At 39.0% G+C, this 13,292-nt stretch overlaps 1 protein-coding gene across 1 annotated transcript in view; it reads right to left on the bottom strand.

The window, feature by feature from the left end:
* The window catches only part of mipol1 (mirror-image polydactyly 1), a 217,020-nt gene that overhangs the window by 27,322 nt on the left and 176,406 nt on the right, over positions 1–13,292 (bottom strand). The window contains exon 10 of the mRNA XM_008102816.3: positions 6,818–7,048. Coding sequence (XP_008101023.2) covers positions 6,818–7,048 — 231 coding nt within the window. The remainder of the gene's footprint in view (positions 1–6,817; positions 7,049–13,292) is intronic.

The raw sequence follows: 13,292 nt of genomic DNA, 5'->3' as shown, positions 1-13,292 counted from the left end.
ATTGAATTAATTCCTTTTTTTTCCTCCCCAAAGAAGCTCATGTTAGAGTTAAATATGGTTCCAGTTATATCTGCAAATGCATCTTGTTTTTTTTTTGAAGGAAGTGGGAATTACAGAAAAGCTAGAAAAAAAACATAAGAGATAATCCTAATGAGACTACTCTATTATTGCTGCAAATTTTAACTATTTTTTTTCATTCATAGATTTTATAATGACCTGCTGGCCTTTCTTCATAGTGGAGGGTATATAACACCTCAGCTTGTCCTGTAGCTACCACCACCTGTGACGACCACCTTTGGGACCTCTTACGCGAGACTTCTCAAATCCCACTTCACTTTAAATCCTACCAGTGTCTAGTCGGCGTGTGCATTTTGTGAGAATCGCTATCCGTTTCTGCTTGCCGGATAACAGAAGCCCCCATATCTGTTTTCCAGCGCCTCTCAAAAATGGGTGCACTGCTGAATGGGTGTTTTTGTTCAGCATCCCTCCCCCCCCCCAAAAAATGATATTTTCAGTCCATTGGCAGCAATGGGGAACTTACAAGACTCCCCTTTCTCCTGGGATCTTTTCCTTTCTTCCCTGCAAGCATGCGTCAGTAATGGAGTTAAGAAAGCCCATTATGGGGTGGGACTTCTCACTGCCTCCCCTTCCATATCCTTCATTAAGACCTGGATTTAAAAAAGCATCAGTTACCACTCTTAAGTTTCCGGATCCTTTCCCTTCTGTTTATAGAGGAGGAGACTGGGATTATTGCTTCTTAAAGCCATTCTATTCTAGAGGAGATGCAGGTGTGCATGCTTTCTTCTCTCCCAGCATCAACAGCTTACCAAGGCATTTTAAGGAGGTCCAGGGAAGGAAAAGCGATGACCTGGAGCTCAGTCAAGCTATCCTCCTTGGACTACCTTAAAAATCCCCTCACCTGCCTCCTTTCTGCTTGGGGCTTTGCTTCCTTAAATCTGTTTCTACTTGCTACTCTAGAGGAGAGGAAGGCTTCTATTTTCTGGAATTACTATTACTATTAATAATCTTTTAGAAGTATTTCCTGAAGGAGAGGAAGGGAAGGACAAAAAGAAGCTAAATGGGTGAAAGCCCCCAAACGCGCATGCACCCCACCCACGGTCCCTCAGGTCCCCAACTCCCAGTCAGTCCCACTAAATAAAAAGAATCAGGGAAAAAAAAGGAAAATCAAAAGGATTCAACTGTGATGTTGAATAGGGGAGGAGAACCTAGATCGATTCCCACTCGCTTTCGTATTGGTCAGGTTTTTGTCCCAAGAGGCCCTTAGCATTATGAGCTCCTGAAGGAAACGGAGCAAACGGAATCCACATACAAGCCTACTGGCTGGCAAATGGGATATCCTAACTTGTTCTGCAATTGCTACCACAAACAAATGTTTCTGACATATGGTAGGCCTAAGATGAGCCTGTCACAGGTTTTCAGTCAAGATTTGTTCAGAGTGGGATTGTTTCACTTGGCTTTGAGGCTAAAAGAGTGTGATTTGCCCAAGGTCACTGCTGCTGCTCTTGAAATCATGTTACAACGATATAAGAGGAAATAAATACAAATCCTAAAATCACAATGGCTTGAATCCTATAGGTATGTGTAAGTTTCCTATGGAAGGGCTGGACATATGCAGTTGTGCATAGATGTGTCCACACTATTCATGGCTAAACGCTGTGCACTGCACATAGATGCATGTTTGTATTTGGTTATGCACTCAGTTGCACATTTGCTGTTTTGGTTCAGTTGTTTTATTCTAGCAAAGTTGTTGTGAGGATAAAATGGGAAGAAGGTGAGCAGCTATAGCAGAGTGTTGGATTGGTCTTGAGAAACACCCCAATACCCTACCAGTACACATTGAGCACTAAAACTCATTGAGTGACATTGAGCCAGCCAAAGACTCATGTGCCTTCAAGTCACCTGTCAATTTACGGTGTGACCCCATGAGTTTCATAACCTCTCCTTAGGGAAGGAATGCTCAGAGGTGCTTGCTACTTTCTTTGTATGAAAAATAGCCAATAGCAGCTGATATTTGTCGGTGGTCTCTTATCCAAGTGCTTAACTTCCACAATCAGATGGGATTTAGAGAATCTTGGATGGGAGGTTAAAATGGGGACTGGGAGAGCCATGTGCACTGACTTGAGCTCTTAGACACAAAAACAAGATGGGTAGCGTATAAATAAAATATCATTTAAAGTGCTTTGGAGAAAAGCTGGGATAGAAATGTAATAAACATACATCCATCCTCCCCCCCCCCCAAATAAAAGGGGGGGGGGAGGAAGGAAGGAAAGAAGGAAGAAAGGCATGAGTAAACAAATTTTTGCTTGATATTAAAATGTTAAGATCAACATAGAGTTAGAAAAGACCATAAGGGCCATCCAGTCCACCTGCCTGTTATCCAGGAATACACAAAGCACCCTCAACAGATAACTTCCATAGAAGGTTTCTAAGGTGGTTTTTTTTCCAGCAATACTGGCAGAGCTGAGGAAATAATAGCCCAAAATGGGGTGGGGTGGTGGTGGGAGAAAAAAAAATCCTACTTAGTAGTGACCAAAATATGAACTTCCAGTTTGACTTTTTGGTTTCCAGGGGCTTTTTGGGAGGTTGTCAATCACCTTAATCTATAAAAGTCCAAATCTGCTGCTGCAAGAACAGAAAGACCATTTTGACCAATTGCTTTCCTAGGAAAGAGCAGGCTCTCAAGAAGCAAGGGATATGTCCCACAAAAAGGGCCTTGGGGTTGTGTGTTGCCACTTTTTTAATTGAAACTATTAAAATTCCCCTTTTCAGAAATGATCACTGTGCAAAAGGGCCTTTAATAAATATCTCTAACAGGAAGAGAAATGTGAATTGCTACAAACTGAGTTCTGTCAGCATCTGTAATTTGAAGGTGAAGAAAGGACATAAAAAGTGCAATCCTATGCCTGCATACCTTGGAGTAAGTAATGCTTTAGTTTGAGCCCCCAATGGGGCAATGGGTTAAACCCTTGTGCCAGCAGACTGCTGACTTGAAGGTTGGGTTGCTGGTTCAAATCCAACCTGGGGAGAGAGCGGATGAGCTCCCTCTATCAGCTCCAGCTCCATGCGGGGACATGAGAGAAGCTTCCCACAAGGATGGTAAAACATCAAACATCTGGGTGTCACCTGGACAACATCTCAATTCTCTCACACCAGAAGTGACTTGCATTTCTCAAGTTGCTCCTGACACATACACAAAAAAAATCTAAGTGCACTTACATATGATTATATTGTGCATGCGCGTTTGGGGGCTTTCACCCATTTCGCTTCATGAACTCTTCCTAGGAGTGATCCCGAAAACACCTGAAACTTATTTCTGAGAAAACATGCATAGGATTGTGCCACCTGAGATACCAAACAAAGGAATTGTACTAAGGAAATGGTTTCACAATAGCTGCAAAAATAAACCAAGAAAGAAAGAATTTCACAAAGTATAGTTAACTAGCCAAAAAAGGCCTTTGTTTTCAGTGCTCTAAAATGAAGCAATATACAGCTGACTATCACTGGGAATTAACCAGGACCCAAATGACTGTCATTCCATAATTGTAGCATTATATAATAGAATTTTTCCAGCACGTACTGTGGCACTGGGCATGAATTATATTTGACCCCTGGGTTTGCTGTACCAAAACAGAATGATCACATTTACAGTTGGTAACTGAATGGTGGTAACTTGAAACCCCGGATTTAACTGGGGGGGGGGGGGGGGGATTGCTGGCAAACTCCAAGTTACAAACATCTGACTTACAAATTATTCATGGTTAAGAATGGGGGTGAGACAACAGGAAGTGAGGGAAATCTACTTCAAAGGAAGGGAAATTCACTCCTGAAATAGTTTTTATGGGGAAAAGGTATCTCCAGTGAAGCTTTCTCACCAATCCTTGTTTCCACAACAAGCCAAATTTTTCAAAATCCAATTATCACAGGGACAGAATGCGGTGAGATCTTCTGAACAGAGGCACAGACAGCAAAACCAACACCACAGGGGTGTTAACCCTTTGCTATCCAAAGCTTATATTTGGCTGGAGTTACACTTAAAATGTACTTGTTCTAACTTACATACAAATTCATCTTAAGAACAATCCTACAGAAGCTACCTTGTTCATAACTTGGGGACTGCCTGTAATGTTTTTTTAGATATAAAGCTGTATTACAACCAATCCTCAACTTTTATGGATGTCAGGGGCATAGCATCCCTGCAAAAGTGGGGAAACCATGTATGGAAAACTAAAGTGGACTTAGATGGAGTGGGTAACAATTCCATGTTAATGCCATCTGGAGCTTTCTTGCAATGCAAGCTAGCTAGCATATAGCAGAAGAACACAAGAGAAGTTGTGCCTAGACATCGTGGGATGACATGAGACATTACCTTCCTTTATTTTTTATGTTTCAGTTGGCCTGGTTAAACTGTACAAGAACACGAGAAGTGACATATTATTTCTAAACTGGAATTAGGAAAGACAATGTGGAAGGCAGGAAAGGCCAATGGAGAATTCAAGTCAAAGGCTGTGAAGAGAGGAAATGTACATGTGGTGGACTGCACTAGGGGGAAAAGACTTTGGTGTCTATCCAAAGTAAGCTGTACTAGGCAGGTCTGAGGAATCCAAAGTCACCTGATGTTGTGAGATTATACCCAACCATCCACAGTTACAGGATAAGGGCGGAATCCAACATTTTGAGGGCTACACTTTGTCCATCTCTACAGTAAGGAAAGGCAATGAATGTAGGCTATCCATAAACATTCAAAAGAAGAGTCAGGAAATAATGAAATGTTTCAAGAGACAAGAACAGTTAAGAGCAGAATTTATGATATTTCATTATGTTTATCTTACTAAGAAGTTTTCTTCTAACTGTTCTACTTTGGGAGAGTTTGATTGTGGGACTATGACTCTGGAGACTAGGATTCATATGCCCATTCTGCCATAGAGACCCAATTACCTTGTGGCAGTCACTCTCCCTCAGATTCAGAAGAAGGCAAAGGCACTCTCCCAACAAATCTCCCCCCATCTCCCCCCCCCCCCCGAAAAAAACACCATGATAGTTCTGCCTCACAGGATTGCCGTAAATTGGAAATGACTTAAAAGCACATAACAACAACAATCCACTTGGACAATAGTTTAGTTCCCTTATTAAATAACAAAATTTCATTTTGTTAGAAATGCTTTAAAACCGCTGCTTCTGATTCTTTACATTAATCCAGAGCAGCAATTACATCAGAAAGATTTAGATGTTGAAAAGTGTGGGAACAGAAAATGCAAGTGCCATGCAGACTCCTTCTTCTCCATTCAACTTTCTCACATAGATGTGCAAACAGTTCCTGCATCAAAAGATGTACATCTCATTGTATTTGTGTATCAGAACTCTGTTTGGGAGGTGAGAGAGAAATACTGTTTGTAAGCCGCCTTGAGTCCCCCCAGGGTAAATAAATAAATAAATACTGGGTAATAGAATTACACTCCCCCACATCCACCAAAAAAAGACAAAATAGATTCAAAATGCTTAGGAATGTTTTCACTTGAAAAATTATTATTCATTCCCCGACTTGGGGGATGCATTCTTCAGAAGCATTGAACTAAAGCAAGTGTAGACAACTCTTTCTTCTATCTGGCAAAAAAAATCACTTCTGCTTTTCTTAAGGACTTGAGAAAAGCTACAATAGGGTTTGATTGGGTATCTTCTTTAAAGGAAATTTGTGCTCTCTGGAGACTCCATTTCTACCCCTTAAATCAGGGAGAGATGAAATAGGAATTCTAATGTTGAAAAACTACATTGGGGCAAGTATGTTCCAGTGACTATGTCCCCCCCCAAAAAAAAACCCAATTTAAATGTTTATTAACTTTTATAATTTATTCATAGTTTTCATTTTGTTTCCCCAATTCAAAATGCAGATTAAGATAGAGAAGGATAATCACACACACATATACTGGAAGATACATCAAGTCAATGAAGTAAGAAATAACAGAAAAAGTGAAAATATTCTAGTTGGGCTATGCATGTTTATGTATTCATGCTAGACATGAAAACTATACATAACAAAATACAGTTGGATGGAATATCAAGACATAAATTCTAAATTTAAATAGCAACAGATTGGGAGAAACTACTTTTTCCAGGAGAAAAATCTCCATGAATATTACTCCTTCTATGTTGCAATGCTATGCAAAAAATATAATATACATACTTACCTGAAAGTAAGAACCACCAAATCCAAAGGGAGCTATTTCTGGGTATACAGGATCTCTTCAAAAATGCATTTATTTGATATAGAAATGGGTTCTTCTCTTATCTAGCGCGCAGCCAGAGATAGGATGTGTATATGAAAGTGAGGGCTGACTCTACACATGATCATACATGGATGTCTCATGGTGGGATGACACGGATGAATTCATGAATTTGAAAGTATGATATCTGAGGATTTTTAATCTATCCAACTCAAAGTGAGGGTTTTACATAGTTCCAGTGTTAGATTTTGTACTTCTACCAGTAAAAGCTGTACTGTGTGAAGCAACCATTAATGCATGATTTTAAAACAAACAAATAAAGGATAATCTCTTCTGCTGATGGTTTCAATATGCAGCATTATAGTTCTAGAGAAATGCCGGGGGGGGGGGGGGGGATCCTAGTGTTTAGTGGCTCTGGCATTGTTTGATGAATTGTTTAAACAATATTGGCCCTTCTTTAACATGCATAAAGATTTTTGTCTTTTTAGTCCAGTCTCTACATTATCTCACAGGAAGAGGACCAAGAACCCATTTAGTTAACACATGGCATTTTAAAAAAAGAATGACAATGGGCTTACGTTTGAAGTTTCTCGTTGGCTTGTTGCGAAGTCTCTAAAGCTTGCTGAAACTTTAATTCCATGTTTGTTCTCTCTTCTACTGTTTGCTGAAGCTGGGTTGCTAACTCCTCATTCTGGAGAAGAAGCATAGATACAATATCCTCTCTGTTCTTCAGAACCTTTTCATAAGTCAGCAGAGCAGAGTTGAACTGATCCTTAAGGTTTGCTTCTTGAGACAAAGATTGGTGTAAGCTGGAAGAGAAGGTACACATTTCAGTGATGTGAAATACATGCCTAGAAAATGTAATACTACTAATAAAAATGGAATGCTGAAGAAATGTTTCAATAAATATGTACAAAAATTCCATAAACAAAATATTCCACTATTAAATACAAACAGCACAGCAGAAGATGGCTTCAAATGTCCATTCAACTCTCGGTTTCATATAAAATAGATCAACTGTATCCAACTGATCTACTCTAGCAAGCGCCTAAATACCCTAAAGGCACCAGACCCCCTCTGATCTTCCAAGGCTAAGCTGGGTCAGTTGTAGTTTGCACTTGAATGGGAGACCACAAACAAATACCAGGTGCTGTAGACAATATTACAGGTGAAGGAACTGGAAAAACTATACTGAGTGTTCCTTGCCTAAGAAAACCCCATGAAATTCATGGGGTCACCATAGGTCGACAGGTAATTTAAAGGCATAAACACGCACACACAAACCTGTTTGGAAGTATGAATCAGATTTAGGGCTATTGCATTAAAATCAAATCAATACAAATATAATTACAATTTTGTACAGTGACACATGAATGTGAAACATTCTACTCCTTTATTGGCTACCCCTTATGGCAAGTCTATGAACTATGTATAAGTTAATGTTAGTCAAATTTTTAAAAAGCTCTTACTGGTGATAGAATGCATCAGTGTTGATTATGTGAAAAGAACATAGTGCTAGCCAAATCCATATCATTTTGTTATTAGTCAGTGAGTTTCTCAGGAACAGTGATTTCTTCGCTGCATCTCTGGATCTCTTCTATCTTCCAAGCTGAGATACATTTTCTGAAAATGCCTTTCTTAAGGGCAGGAACAAGAAAGGTGACTCATAAGAACAAAGGAACTGCTGATGGATCATAGAAAATGTCATAAAATCATAGACCCGGAGGAGACCACACAGGCCATACAGTCCAACCCCATTCTGCCATGCAGGAAAAGCACAAAGTACCTCCGACAGATGGCCATCCAGAATTTATTTTAAAGCCTCCAAAGAGGGAGCCTCCACCACACTCTGAGGTAGAGAGTTCCACTGTTGAACAGCTCTTAGGGCCAGGAAGTTCTTCCCAATGTTCAGGTGGAATCTCCTTTCTTGTAATTTGAACCCACTGCTCTGAGTCCTAGTCTCCAGAACAGCGGAAAACAAGCTTGCTCCCTCTTCCTTATGACAGCCTTTCAAATATTTAAACTTGCCAATGTTTCCTCTCCATCTTCTCTTCTGCAGACTAAACATCCCCAGCTCTTTAAGCTGCTCCTCATAAGGCATGTCTAATCCAGTATCCTTTGGTCATAGTGGCTAAATAGGGGCCTATGAGAGATCTATCAGCATGAGGGTAATGACATGTTCCCAAAGCTTAGACTGAGGAATACTGCTTCGACTGCTGATAGTGGTATGTGAACAACATGATCACAAGCCCCCGAGCTTTATCCTCATGAGTTTTGGGTCACCACATTTAGGGAACCTTTGGAGACAAACAGAATCTATGTCTTAATAATTTCCTTGTAGACTACAAGGCATGTAGCCGGGGTGGGGGGTGGGGCTTGAGGGGCTTCAGCTCCCCCCCGAAATTCTCAGGGTGGTCCGCGAGAAGGCCTTACTGGTACTGTTATGTTTATTCATATCATGATCTGATCACCATGCTCAGTATATCCCATATGCATGGGGATATTGGGATAATGATACAAAAGGTTTGCCAGGGTAGATCCTCTCTCACTCAGACTCAGCCCCCCCCCCTCCCCAATCAAAATCCTGGCTATGGGTCTGATTGTAGTGATTTTGAACTGGCATGTACTGACTGAATAAAAACCGAAAGCCATCAGCTATTGAGTCAGCTACTGAACAATGAGTCAACACTTTGGTAAAAGTTTTCAAAGTTTTCATACAAATTAAAAGTGGGGGTGGATGGGTGGGAAGGAAACAGGAGGAAGGAGGAATCCAGTAGCCCCATTTAAGACTAACTTGTTTCAACACAAGTTTTTGTTGATTTCAGTTCACTTCTTCAGATACTCAAATGGAGTGATATTAAAACCAAGAGGCCTTTAAGCACAGTCACATAATTATAGAATGACTTTTAAGAATATAAGACAATTCCTGTTGGATCAGAGAAAATGCCTGTCTAGTCCTGTATTGTGTTCTCACAGTGACTAGGCAAATCCCTATTACAACTGTTAGTGCAATTAAATATCTGTGGCTGTAATATTATTCCAAGAGTTCAGATGAACTTCATGCTAAAATGCGTATATGTGTATGTGCAAAGACATTAACCATATATGGAGCGAGTAATGCCAGATGTTCTAAGCTGAGCTCAGGAAATGGAGAAGCACTAATAATCATGTAGCAAACATGCACCTGATGAATTTCATAGGGATTTCTTAGGCAATGAATGCTCAAGAGGTGGTTTTATAAATTCCTTCCTCTAAATTTTCTAAAACCCAGCCTACAGCATCTGGCATTTGTTGGTGTCTCCCATCCAAATACGAACCAAGAGTAATCCTGTTTAGCTTCCAAGATCAATGGGATCTGGTGTCCTTAAGGGATTTTCTTAATTTCAAATGTGCCATTAGGTTCCTTCCCCCTTTTTCCTTTTCAACACGTATGTAAATCTGTTTCCTTCAGTTAGGATTGGCAAGTAGATTTTGGCCCAAATACATGTGAACTGCATTTTCTCACAGTCGTCCCTTATTACCTTTATTGCTCTTCCTTGCCTCCCATACTGTCTGAATTTGAAGTGTAAGCTCCTTGGGAAAATAACCTCTCTTTTTGTTATAATAACATGTCATGTACAACAAAAACAATGAATGGCAATAACAAAAGGCTACCAGTGGTATGCAAAAGACAATCTTTTCATGCAAATCCAAAGAATGACAGAAAGATAAACAAGACCATCTCATCACAGATGGATGTGGTAGAAATTAGCAGATGCTATGCTTTTTCTATGCAGCCCCAGTCTTGAACATTTTGAGAGCATATGATCTAAATACATACCGGTAGCTTTACCAAGTTAAGTATCAGAACTACAGAAAGTCCTGTAATTTTTAAAGTAATATTGTAGAACTGCAATACACCTAAGTTTTGCATTAATTAAAATATTATTGCATGTTATGCTGGCAGAAGCAAAGTTCAGGTAATACTTGAGAAAGACACATATTTATTTGATGTCACACACGAATATTGTCTTATTTGCTTCCTCAATGGCCTTCTCCCAGAAACTCTGCACTGCAGAAGACTAGGCTCGCCCCCTACCTATTGTCTTTCCATCAATCAACAAAGATTTTTCTTTATCCTATTGGGTATTTGGTAACTGACTTTACCTGCACAAGGGATTTTTAATAAATAAAAATGGTTTTCTGCTGGTGCATCTAAAACGTTTGAGATGTTTCGGTGCTTTTATTTATTTTATGTTTTGGTTATATATTTTTTATTTGAAGTCTACGTTTCCTTCAGCCGCATTCTTGGGAAGAATGGAAGATATACATGGAATATTTTCAATATAAGATTTTGTAATATAAATTCCAAATATTTTAGAAATTGCAGATCAATAATTTTAAACAAATGTAGAATTTTTTATTTGATGTTCAAGGTCACAGAAAACATACAATTGTCATGGACTTGTATCTGGTGCATTCAAGACACCGAAACACCTCCATGCCATGAGTTCACAATCAAGGTCGAAGAATGAAAACAGAATGAAAACATCTGGGGCCCTTCATCGGAAAGAGCCTGATAAAACAAACCAGCTTAAATTGGAAGACCTGGAGGCTGTATGGAGAATTTTTTGTCACTCTCTTCCCTACCTCCAGTTTTCACTAAAAGTGCACCTGTATCTATGTAACATAAATAAATATAATGCTAACTTATACCCCATTTATTAGTCCTTGTTGTGTGTCTTCAGGTCATTTCTAACCCAAGGAGACTCTAGGGCAAACCTGTCACAGAGTTTTTGGCAAGATTTGTTCAGAGTCATTTCATCTTTCCTTTATAACACCCACTGCTAGTGTTCCCAGCTCTTACCTCTGTCCTCTTTTCTCTGGTCCTTGGAGCAAGAAGGAGAAATCTCAGAGTAAGAGAACTGCCTTGAAAAGGTGTGTGCGCATTTTCCTCATTTGTCAGACTTGGTGTTTCTTATTTGATTGATACACTCTATGTAGCGGTGGCCGATAATTAATGAATCATTGTTAATGACATCAGCACAAAGTACTACTTAGAACATAACCAGGACCTTGTGACATCAAAAGGGGTCAACTGAATCTCAGATATCATGGCTTGGATACTTCTGATACAGTATTGTAAACTTATCACAACCTAACAGACTTGCACACATGGCACTCTCATGCCATGTCTATGAATTGCCACTCACTCCTGTTTTTTCAGGAGATGGAGCAATGTCCAGCACAGCTTCCTCTTTCTTTTATACCAATCTTCCACTTCTGGTTATCCTCAAAATATGTATGATTTAATTTCCATCAAACCCACCCAACATGACCAGTATTCAAGAATGCTAGGAGCTGTGGTCTAAAACATCTGGAGTACAAAAGTTTAGTGAAGACTACTTGTGGTAATTTGTACAGCTAATTTAAAAAGCAATGAAACTGTTTCTGCAAAGCTAAACTTCTATGGCCACTTACTTGAAAGTAAGCCCAACTGAACCTAATAGATTTTGCATTGGAGAAATTATGCACAGGATTGCACTGTAAAGCAGATTTTGAAAAAGGATAAAATGTTCAGAAAGTATTACTTAATTGTCCACTAAATTTTATCACACCTTTCCCAGAAATTCTGTAGAAAAGGGGTATATTGGTATCCTGTTTGTCTTTATAACAATGATGTGAGGTATGTTAAACTGAGCAAAATCAATTTTTTGAAATCTTAGTCCTATGCTGCTAAGTCATAGTTGTTTTTGCAGGGGTTATTTTATGTTCTTTTGCTTGTTTCATTTCGTTTGCTTGACGGCAAAATGTTATGTGTAGAGACTGGGTGCTAAATCTCTGAATGACTGCAAGTAAGAAATGAGGTATAAATTGTGTTCTCCTATTTTGACACGTGAAAAGTGAGCACTGAAAAATAAACAAAGAGCTCTGGCACACTGTCCTTATATCTGTTCTTCAGGAAAAAAATATGACTGCATTGCCATACCTTATAGAAATTAAAACCGCCCGCCCATGCATAAGTAAAATATGGCTGATTTAATGGGAATCTAGAAGTTAAAGGTCAGAATATTGGTATGTCATTACACCTGCCACCTGAGGTTGTTTGAAAATGGTGTGAAGTACCTATTCAATTAAATAAGGACATTTTGAAACTATAAATAATGTATAAAGAGATACGAAAAAATCCACAGAGCAGAGGCTCTAAAAAAGAAATCATCTGCGGAAGAGTAGCAGATAAAATATATTGATTTGCATTTCCGCAGAAGTGGAAGGGGAACAATTAAGTACTGTAGCATTTCAAAGAAGCACTCACAAGATAAATAATCTGAAGGTATCACTGTTCCACTGTTAATGTGTCAGAAGAGGACTGCATTTCATAAAAGAAATTTAGATTTCAGTTGCTATTGTTGTGATCCTGTGTAAAGTGACTTACATTAAAAAAAATCATACCATCATAGTACATGAAAACTATTTATTACTTTTATGTACCAATCTTTTCAAGAAATCACAAAGCACTTTACAAATAATGCTAAATTAACAAAACAAAAGCACTAATAAATCACAACTGTGAAACCAGAAAGTTTCCATCAAATCCAACCAGAAGCAAAATAATAAATGCTGTTAACAGTTCAACAAAACAGAAGATGCTGTGGCCTTCTTTAACAACATCAAAAGGGCCTGAAGGCCTGGATGCAGAAGCACATATCTTCAGCAACTGGTAAAACTGAACTACAGAAGGCATCTGATGTTCTTTCAAATATAGAGAGTTTCATGAGGAGGGTGCTAATACTAAAAAATCGTCCTACTCAGGTCTTTAAGATTGGTGTTGTTCCTCATGAGTACAAACTCAAGGAGGGCATCCTCCAAAGAGTGCAAATGTTAAGACATCAAGTCTGGTGGTAACCTGTCCCTTTTACAAATCTATACCAGTACTTCACCCAGTAGTGTCAAAATCAGATAGATCCCAGAGGACCATATATACTCATGTATAAATTGAGCTGATGTATAAGTCGAGGGCAAGTTTAGAGGTCATAATTATAAATTTTAATCTGATTTGTGTATAAATTGAGG

This window comes from Anolis carolinensis, chromosome 1 (genome assembly GCF_035594765.1).
Source record: "Anolis carolinensis isolate JA03-04 chromosome 1, rAnoCar3.1.pri, whole genome shotgun sequence".
Lineage (NCBI taxonomy): Eukaryota > Metazoa > Chordata > Lepidosauria > Squamata > Dactyloidae > Anolis > Anolis carolinensis.
Note: the sequence above shows the minus strand (reverse complement) of the source record. Positions and strands in the feature narration are given on the sequence as shown.